Genomic DNA, 10,549 nt, shown 5'->3' with positions numbered 1-10,549 from the left:
ACAACAAAACTATTCCTAGTTCAAAGTTTCTATAAATTTCACCTTTGGGAGTAAGATTAAGATCAATTCTGGTGTAGGAATAATAAGATTAAAGAAAAAAAGAAGGGTTGGTATGGAAAAAAAAATCAAAGCCTTTGTAAATATGCTTCTTTTATGAAAACAAAATAACAGAACTCTAAATAAAGTTATCCATGCTATTTAATTATAGAAAAACTAAGTAAATTTACTTTCCATTCACTATCCCTGGTTAACTAGAAAATTTCAGGCTTCCTATCTGTAAAAAAATTCAACATGTAGTTTTAAAATTCATTTTCTTTGTGTACAAAAAGATATATTCTTTGTTAAAATAGTAAAAGCATTTTTGATGTTGTGATTCAAGCATTCTTGACTTTCTCTCTATCTTTTACCTCCTCTGGTTATGCCTCCACTGGTCCTTCTTAGGAGTACCTTCGAGACCTTTAATTATAAATATTGAAACCAATGTGTAGTTCTATGGGCTCAGGTTTTATTCTATTTTTCCATTTGTAAAATCTTGTATCACTACCCATGTTATTTTACTTTTCTACCCCTTTTGTAGGTACTTCCTTTTCCACTTGACCCCAAAGAAGTATCCTACAATTTGTGCAAATCATACATAACATATCTGAAATTCTTTGGGTTGACAGTAAGTTACAGAGAAATAAAATTGCATGTATTCAGCTTGAGGTTTACTTATTGAAAGTAAACTTACTGAAAGTTTACTTACTGAAGTTTTACTTATTGAAAGTAAACTCGCAGTTAGAAAAATTCTGTACATATTCTGATATCAGTATGTAATGGGTCCCTTTGTTTAGAAACTTTTAATATGTTTTACACTATCCTCTAAAATTGTCCAAGGTATGAAATCCAGATAAAATAATCACTGTTCTAAGACTGCAGATTTACTCATTTCAAATACAATCTAGATAGAAACCTCCACCTGAGTCCTGGGTCATTATTAACTAGCTGCATCTCCTTGGGCTAATAATCTCGTGGTTTATGACCTCACCTCCTTTATAACTGTAAAACAAGACTGCCGACCTAGTAGAACTGGAGGCGTTTTTCTCTTCTATGCTATAATGAAGGAGCCCTAGTGGATCAATGTCTTAAGTCATCACTACTACCCAAAAGGTCAGAAGTTCAAACCTACCAGCAACTCCAGAGAAGAAAAAGAACTGATAATTTGCTCCCATCAAGATTTCAGCTCAGAAAACTCTATGGGACAATTGAATTCTGAGCTATATAGACCACTATGCCTGAGAACTAACTCGATGGCACACAGTAACAACATGATATCACGGTACAAAGATTGCTACTACAGGTGAAAAGACTAAAGGATCTACGGAGACATCGATGCAAAAAGATGCTGATGATTTTGTCCAATGCATTAAACATAAAAGATATTTTGCTGTTTTTCACTGAGAACCTTATTCAGTGTGTTCTTAAATTGTTCCATGAAATAAAAGATTCTAGCACTCAATATCACAGGACTTAAATAAACAAAGACTAGAATCTGTGAAAATTTTAGGAATTTTTTGCACAGTTCTTAGCAATTGAGTAAGAGCAGGATAATTAATAATTAAAGTCCTTTATGAATAGGAAAGAGCTATATCCTTGTTCAAAATCAGACTCCATTTTGATTTTTAGTATAGGTTCTGGTTCAAAACTACAGCCTCTCATTTTCTATAAAGTTTTACTATACTAAATAAGTAACTTTTAGAAAAGACTGAAGGAACTTTCACCACACTCAACAAACAGAATGATGAGTCTTTTCCACACTTTTGCTGACCCAGAAACATGGACACTCATGTCAAGGAAGCAAAAGTCACTGGAAATACATCATTTGTGCTACATGGACCCATTTCAGAAGTGAGAGGTCTGTTGGTCACTTCCATGCTAAGCTATAACCCTGAATTAGGCATGGATTACGCATGACACCTCCTCCCTGAAACCTTGCGTATGCTTAACTCCCCACCTTCCTTGCAGACTAAAACTTTCCTAACTGCTTTTGTCAGGTGAGAGAGATCTTTGAGAAACTACTCTCACTGTGTCTTTTCTTATGGTGAGAAATAAAATACATCTTACTATAGGCAATGGCATCACTTTCTTACGATACATCTTAAGAGTCCACCTTAGCATTTTCAGAATCGCCTGGGTAGAACACTGGTGATAGATCTAGAACAGTGTCTTGAAATCTTAATAACTGTGTTTTTATCTTCTTTACTCTGTTGTATGGGACTTTTTCCACTGGTCATTGCCTCTTGGGAAGTTAGAGCTGTTTTAATTAGGATGAAAAGAGAAACAGACATTGTTTAATTTTTACTGAAAATCAGTTCTTGAAAGGAATGTCTGGACAAAACATGGCACAATGCTCTAGCTGGGGATGGGGAGGGGAATGGAAAATTAAACTACCCCAATTCTCAACAGGCTAGACAGGGAAACGTGGCCAGAAAAGACAGGTATAACCTTGCAGGAGGGTAAGATGATAGTGGTGGGGTGGGGGAAGCACATAAAAAGGAATTGTATTAGGTTTGTGTGATGAACAAACCCCTTTGGAGCCCAGAGTCAGGGAATAGAAGGGGAGCTGAACCCAAACCTGTAGACAATCTAGTTCATTTAAAGAAGCACCAGCAGAGAGGAGCCACTTGAGCAGCTCTTCTCACTGCTGTAAGATGATGATCTTCCTTGAAAACATCTGCCTAGTTTAAACAGGGCTTATCCAACAGAAGCAGCTGGGGACAAAGGCACACAAACACTCACACACACACATTCATTCACACAAAAACTCATACACACACACATGCATGTGATAGACTCCTGACACGCCTCTCCAAAATGAAATAAAAAGATTCTGTACTTCTTTACACTCACAGAGCAGTTGTGCTAAGAAAGGAGAAGCACTAGCCCTTTACATAGATAGAACTAGATAATGACAGAAGTTGCCCTTCCTACACAAGTATTTTTCTTCCTGAAATTGACTGTTTTTGCTAACAAAACTTTGACATATTATCTTACTGGCAAATTCTCAACCTCTTCACTTCATCTTACAAATCAAATACAACAAAAAGATAACAAAAGCTTCTTTTCATTTACTTTGAAGAAAAAAAAAAAATAGAAAGGAGAAAGAAAAATTCTATTTGTCATTATGTAGCCAACATACCTAATATTACCTTGCTCTCCTTTCTGGAATACAAACAATACATCAGCTAATAGGAAGACTGCTGATTAGGTATTAGAAATACCATTTTATTCTGATTGTAAAAGCAATAGAGGCTATTTTAGAAAAGTTGAAAAATGTAAAAAAGAAAATAATACAAAAAGTAATATTGAGTCACTTACAAATCCAACACCCAGATGGGTCCATCTAGCATTTTGTATGCAATTCTCACAGTATTTTTAATGTACTGATTATTAATCATATTTTTCCATTAACAGCATATCATGAGCATTTTCCCATTTTAAAATAGCATCTAAAATCATGACAGATGGTTGCACAGATATCCATAATATAGATGTAGTAATTTAATTAATTTTTGTTGTTGTGTACAGTCCAGTAAATTCTGACAAACAGAAACTCTATATGACAGAGCAGAACGGTCCCATAGGGGCTATAATCTTTACAGAAGCAGGCTGCCAGGTCTTTTCTCCCATAGAGCAGCTGTTGGGTTCAAAGTGTCAACCCTCTGATTAGCAGCCAAGAGTTTAACCATTGCACCAATAACCTAATATTAAGTCAGATAATTTTCAATTTCCACCATTTTAAATAATACTGTTATTAAACTTTTGTATGTAGACTTTAATTATTTTCTTAGGATAAACTCCTAAAAATGAAATTGCTAATCAAAGGGCATGAATACTTTTAAGATCATTCATATTACAAAAGTATCCAAAAATGTATCTATCTACAGTATGTAAGAATATTCATTTTGACATGCTCTGGACAACAATGGACTTTTTAAAAAAAAAATTAATGTGTAAATTATTTTTAAAATATTGGCAGGTTTTGTTTTCAATTGTGATTTATGATTAATAGTGAAATTGATCACTTCCTCATATGTGGTCATTTTTCATGTGTGTGTGTGTGGTATGTGTGTGTGTGAATGTGAGTTGTCTTTTCAGGTGTTCTATCCATATTTCTATGAAAGAATGCATTATTTATTTTATTTATTTACCTGGAAGCAAATTATTTGTCAAATACATTGCAAACATCTTTCTTTCATTTTATTTATGATGTTTTTGATAAACAGAAACTTTTTATTTATATATTCTAACTTACTGTTGTTTTCATTTATATTTTTTTTAACACATGAAAAGGCCTATAAATATTCCCTACCCTAATATTTATTCAGCATCAATATTCAACAAACATATTTTGAGAACTTACTGTACTTCAAAGCACAAGAAAAACTTTCCTTGACTTTTCAAAACTTACAGTCAAGAGAATGGAAAACTATGATTTAATATTTTATCTTTTAGAATTTTTTGGTGTGTGAGTAGATCAGAAATTGATATCATGAAATTACCTAATCTTCACTTACATACCCACATTTTCATTTTGTATATAAATACAATAAATAATAACAATATTGTGTGGTGAGTAGAAGCAAGGATTCTAGAACCCTATATAGTTGGGTGTGAATTCATTTGGTTTTTTATTTTACCGAAACTGAATCTCATTTTCCTAAGCTGTAAAATGAGAACAGTATTAGGTCCTACTCACTGGCTGTTTAGTGAAGTTAAAATGAGATACTGGGTAGAAATAGCTTAATATTGCTGGGCATATAGTATTTTATCAGTATTAGCTAAAATTGTCATTAGTTACCTATGCTTTTGCCAACTGATTTGGAATACCACCATCATTTATTAAATACATGCTTAATATTTCTAATGATTTAAATTTCTAATTCTAAGCTTTCATGATAGTTTTATAAATCTACTAAAGGTCTTTCTCATTATTAATTTTATCCTATCCCTTTCCTAGCTATTCTCACTCATTTTTCTAGGTGAATTTCCAAATTACATGATCAAATTCTAAATATTATCTTGCTTAGATTTTGTATTAGAATTTAATTAATATTTAAATTGATTTGACAAAAATGTACATATTTACAGTATTGAAGCATCTCACTAGAAAATACTATCTTGTCATGAGTCTCTTATCTGTAACTTTATTCTAATTTTGTTCAGATAGGTCTACATATTTATTCTTAGATGTAAAATTCTGTTGCTATTGTGACTACAACTTTTAATTATTGTTATAATTTTATGACTAGACATAGATAGTATTTTCCATATAATGTAGTAGTAGGAGGGTAAACATTATACACAAAATTTCATATTTCACTCTATTAATGTTTTTGGTTCAAGTATTTCAATGAACTTTTGAAAGCACTTAGGCTTTATGTCATCTTATTGAAGAAATAAGTTTGTACTTATATAATCTGGTTGAACACTATCACTCTTCTGATTTCAAAAAAAAAAAATACCTCTAACATAATTTTCACACATTTCATATATAAATTTAGATTATATAAATACATATTTAAGAAAACATTCATGTTCTTAAATTCAACAAACTTTGTAAGAGAAATCTTATAAAACTTCAAAATTTTATGAAACTTTGCATCAAATCATTAATGTAAAAATAGATTCCTATCTCCTTACAAAAATACTATAACAAATGGAAAAATTCTTGAGCATGACACTTAGGCAAAGATGAAAGAAGTCAGATTAACATAATTTATTTTTCTCTTTTGAATCACAAAAAATTTGGTGTTAAAGTAAATGTATGTAGCTACTAATCCAAGGAGCTCTGGTAGCATAGTGCCTAAGGCACTTGACTGCTAACCAGAAGGCTGGCGGTTCAAACCCACCAGCCATTCCTTGGAAGGAAGATGAGGCAATCTACTTCTGTAGTGATACTGTCTCGGAAACCCAAGGAGGGGTCGCTATAAGTCGGGTCTGACTCGGGGGCACATAACAACAACTAATCCTATACTAACTTTAGTTAAGCATATGTAACCATTTAAGAGTGTTTTCTGGGATTTTAAATACCTGCGGACACTGCAGTGGTAGAGATCTGCTGCAGGGGTTGTATCTCAACACTATATTAACAGTATATTTTATAATCTTCTGGTTGGTTTGCACTGAATAGTAGCAATAAAAATAATTGTTGTAGTTGTTGTGTTAGGTGCCGTTCAGTCGTCTCTGACTCATAGCGACCCTATGTACAACAGAACAAAACACTGCCTGGTTCTGTGCCAGCCTCACAGTCCTTGCTTTACCTAAGCCCATCCTTGCAGCCACTGTGTCAATCCACCTCATTGAGGGTCTTCCCCTTCGTCAACAAAAATAATTCTACAGTCTTTATTATAAGGTAAAAATAAAGCAGAGTGAAGCCTTTATAAATGAATAAATTTTGAGCAATTGCAGAAGAGAACCTAGACCATCTCTGTATTTAGTGTAATGGCTCTGCTATTAAAAGAAAGAAATAAACAAATAAAAAAAGAATGGAAAGACCAGTCAATGTTGATCAACAGGGAAGCACACGCTGCAACTCTTGGAATATAATTTTTTTAAAAAATACCCAAACCAGTACCACATCACATATTACCTGGGCCAGGCCTAGTTGAGGATGTCAATAAATATGAATAAAAAGTAAATTTTGTCCACATGAAATCTATTCCATTTCGAGGATTCACTTTTTCTAAATCTCATCTTTAATAAACAACAACAATGATGAACAGCTAAAAGCACACATTCAAGTATTATTAAAAGGAGGTATATAATGTAAATTAAGAACATTCTCAAAAACTTATTAGAATCAGTTGCATCAGAAATTCAACCTCAACTATGCCAATTTCGTTAAGAAAAGTTAACTTACCAAACCCATTTCTTTAAAGGTCATACCATGACGACTGTAAAATGGAGAGGGGCAGATTGAGAATTTTTTTAAGTGTGTCTATTTTAACATCATTATAAAGTTAGTTATAAGAATCTAGTCTGTAAGTTCAGCATGGTATTTTGTATGAAAGAAAGCTGGGCAGTCATTATTCCTTCAAATATTTTTCCACTAGTACAGCATACAAAGAAAACTCAAACTTTAAAGTGATTCTGAATTTTATCTGCAGGTTACTGCACACGTTTTAAATACAATACCAAAATGGAGAGTTCTCGGAAATGAAAATAAAAAGCAAAAAAGTCAAAAGGTGACCTCCCTTTTGGTGTGTGACCATGCCTAACACTTAAAATGATATCTGTTTATTCGACAAATCTGTTCCTTCACTTTTCTGTAAGGCTGCAAGTTATTGGAATTTTTCATGCAGCCAAGACCTTTACCAGTAGGCAGCTTTCTCCTTCTTTCACATTAACCTTTCCCTAATGCAGGACCATTCATGTTATCACAGCAAGAGTGCTAAAGGAAGCTACATAGAGATTAATAATAGAAGGGACTTTGTACTTCTTTTCAAATCATCTGAGTGGTTCATCTTTGCTGCTTACCCAGGAACAGTAAGGGCCGTTCCAGAGAGGCCAAAGCCAAGGGGCAGCCTACCCATATTTAGCCTGAGGAAATTGGACAACTATAAAATCCTTGTCCTTGGTTGAGCTTTGTATTTAATGGTTACTAAGTGGTAACAGCATGATAGCTACCTCAAACTATAGGAGGAAAATAATCAGCCTGTTTCATTCTATAGGGAAGACACTTTTCAAAAATCAGGTTTTTTTTTTTTTTTTTTTTTTTTAACGTAATATCAACTGAATATGTAAATGGGGAAGGAAAAAACTGCCATAGAGTCAATTCTGACTCATAGCAGCCATTGGGTTTCCAAGGCTGTAAATCCTTATAGAAGTAGATTTCCTCATCTTCCTTCCATGAGCAGCTGGTGGGTTTGAACCACCTACTTCTGGTTAGCAGCCCAATGCCTTAACCATAGCACTGCCAGAACTCCTTATGTAAATTGAAAGCAAACAATAACAACATCAAATACAGAGAATCTTATATGAGCAGAAGAAATGAAGAATTAGAGAAATACCAACTAGTATTTTATCTGAATAAAAATATATATATATATATATATATATATATATATATATGTTTGACAATATGCCTCATATGATAGAATAAATGTCTCCAGGTAATTAATTGAATCAAAAGTTACTCTGTACCAACGAGTCTATGTTAATTTTATGAAAATGTTGTTTATTTATGAAAGGCAGTAGTGTATAAGGGCACTGGCCTCCACTAGTAAAATGCAGTATTCCTTAGGGTGTCCTGCTGCAGTAAGGACTAGAGATACTTGTATGTCCTTACTCATGTCTTCTCTTGGTGAACTGTTTCCTTTTCTATTAGTATTCTTCACAGGAAATGATGGAGCATTTTCCCGCCTGTGAGAGTTGGTCTGGCTCATTTTATGATCTTTTATAATAAAAGAGAGGTTCAAGATCACACCAGTAGTTAAATGGCTCATCTGGATCCAAATCTAGGTCCTGTACTCTCTAATGCTTGTATTTTTTCCACTACCCTGCAATCATGTGTTAGAAGCCAGGGTCATGCTATACATGCCATGAGTACCACCTCATTTGGTGTTAGGGTCTTAAACATGAAAATAACAGCTACCCATCAGATCTAAAATACATATGAAATATTTCCATACTTAACTCAAACTCCAGCTCCTAATTTCCATCACAAAACAAAAGCATTTTAAAGTTGCAGTACAATAACTTCTTCTGAATTTTTCTTCACTAATACAACATTAAGGAGCTCTGGTGGTATAGTAGGGGAGACATTTGGCTGCCAACCAGAAGGTTGGTGGTTCAAACCCACCAGCTGCTCTGTGGGAGAATGATTAGACGATCTATTTCTGTAAAGATTCACAGCTTGGAAACCCAGTGGGGGTTGCTGTGAGTCAGAATCAACTTGATGGCAGTGAGTTTAAAATAAGATTAAAAGCTATGTTTTTGTTTATCACATCTCTAGAACCAGCAAACATCTATTTAAAATACAAAATAACAAGAATTTGTTACAGTCCAACTAGTTTAAATCTTAGCTATTTGACATTTTTTAATTAGAGCAATTTTTTACATGGACCTGTCTTTATTGAAAACTTAGTTTATGATAAGCACTAGCGACATATTAATAGTTCACACTCTGAAAATCTCCAATCCACTTGAGACTAGGTATCTGGCTGAATCTGACTGGACTGCTCATGTCGTGTTGTTATTATTTGCCATGGAGTTGGACCCGACTCATAGAGACCCCTCCTTGGGTTTCCGAGGCAGTATCACTATGGAAGTAGATTGCCCAATTTTCCTTCTGAAGAGTGGCTAGTGGGTTTGAACCACCAGCCTTCTGGTTAGCAGTCAAGTACCTTAGGCACTATGCTACCAGAGCTCCCCTGGTTTTAAGACAGATCTAAAGGGAAATGAAATTGTGGAAATTAGAACAATGACACTTACATTGCTGTTCATCACTGTTGTCCGCACATTGGTCCGTGAAGTCACACACATTGTCAGGAGGCAAGGAGATTCCATTGCCACACTGAAAGGGTTCTGTTCCTTGCTGAACTGACACAAAAATGAAAACACAGGAAATCCAAAGGAAGTAGCGAACTTCATTCATTGGGACTGCTAACATTCTTGTAAGGTGAAGAGCATTACCCAAGACGTTTATTACAGATTAGGCACTCGTAATAAGTGAGTCCATAATTGGAAATATTCCTTTTCTTTTACAAATAATTTTTTCCCAGATTTGTTCTTATAACTGGATACTATGGATAATGACCTGCAACTCTAACAGATGACTCCCAAGGCAGTTAATTGACTTGTTCAGAGAAATATCTTTAGGAAATATTTAACTTGAGCAATTGCACCATTTCTGTATCTAGCTAAACATGGCTATTTATTGCCCTATGTATACCATGTTTACACAAGTTAAGTCTTTATGATCTGCTATCTACTGAAAGGGGGGGGGGCAGTCTCTGTACTTTATATGCAATTTTTCTATAAACTGAACATTGCTCTCAATAATAAATTCTCTTAAAACAGTTTTAAATGCAGTGTTTTGGTTATCTAGTGCTTCTCTAACAGAAAATACTCAAGTGGTTGTTGTAACAAACAGGAGTTTATTTTCTTACAGTTTTGGAGGCTAGAAGTCCTAGTTCCAAATGCCAAGTTCTAGGGGCTGGGCGAAAGCCCCTCAACCTTGAGTTTCAGCTCTGCCTCTTGCTCCCAGCCCACTGAAGCTGGCGGTGTCTCTTCACTCAGGCAGCTGCTAGCAGCTTGGGTTAATAAGCCCAAGGTGACAAATAAAATGGCAAAGTCCCATGTTACCACAGAACACAGAAGGTCATTAGTTCAAGTCCAGAGACAGTCCCAAAATCAGCAGAAAACATGGCAGGCTGCTAAATGAACACTCAGCTACATGGAGGGTTCAAGAATCTCAAAAGGCTGCAGACAATTCCCAAAGCTTCTCCTTATATGCTAGTTGCAGACCACACCCCTAAGGCTGCTACTCAGCTGTTCACAGTAGATT

General features: G+C 34.6%; 1 protein-coding gene across 1 annotated transcript in view; it reads right to left on the bottom strand.

Annotated features, from left to right (window-relative positions):
• MALRD1 (MAM and LDL receptor class A domain containing 1) overlaps positions 1-9,652 on the bottom strand; it is a 1,363,654-nt gene extending 1,354,002 nt beyond the window's left edge. The window contains exon 1 of the mRNA XM_007936352.1: positions 9,475-9,652. Coding sequence (XP_007934543.1) covers positions 9,475-9,652 — 178 coding nt within the window. The remainder of the gene's footprint in view (positions 1-9,474) is intronic.
• Between the last annotated feature and the right edge of the window lie 897 nt (positions 9,653-10,549).

This window comes from Orycteropus afer, unplaced genomic scaffold (genome assembly GCF_000298275.1).
Source record: "Orycteropus afer afer isolate SDZICR_OR568_19922 unplaced genomic scaffold, OryAfe1.0 scaffold00035, whole genome shotgun sequence".
NCBI lineage: Eukaryota > Metazoa > Chordata > Mammalia > Tubulidentata > Orycteropodidae > Orycteropus > Orycteropus afer.
This window is presented reverse-complemented; position numbering and strand designations above follow the sequence as displayed.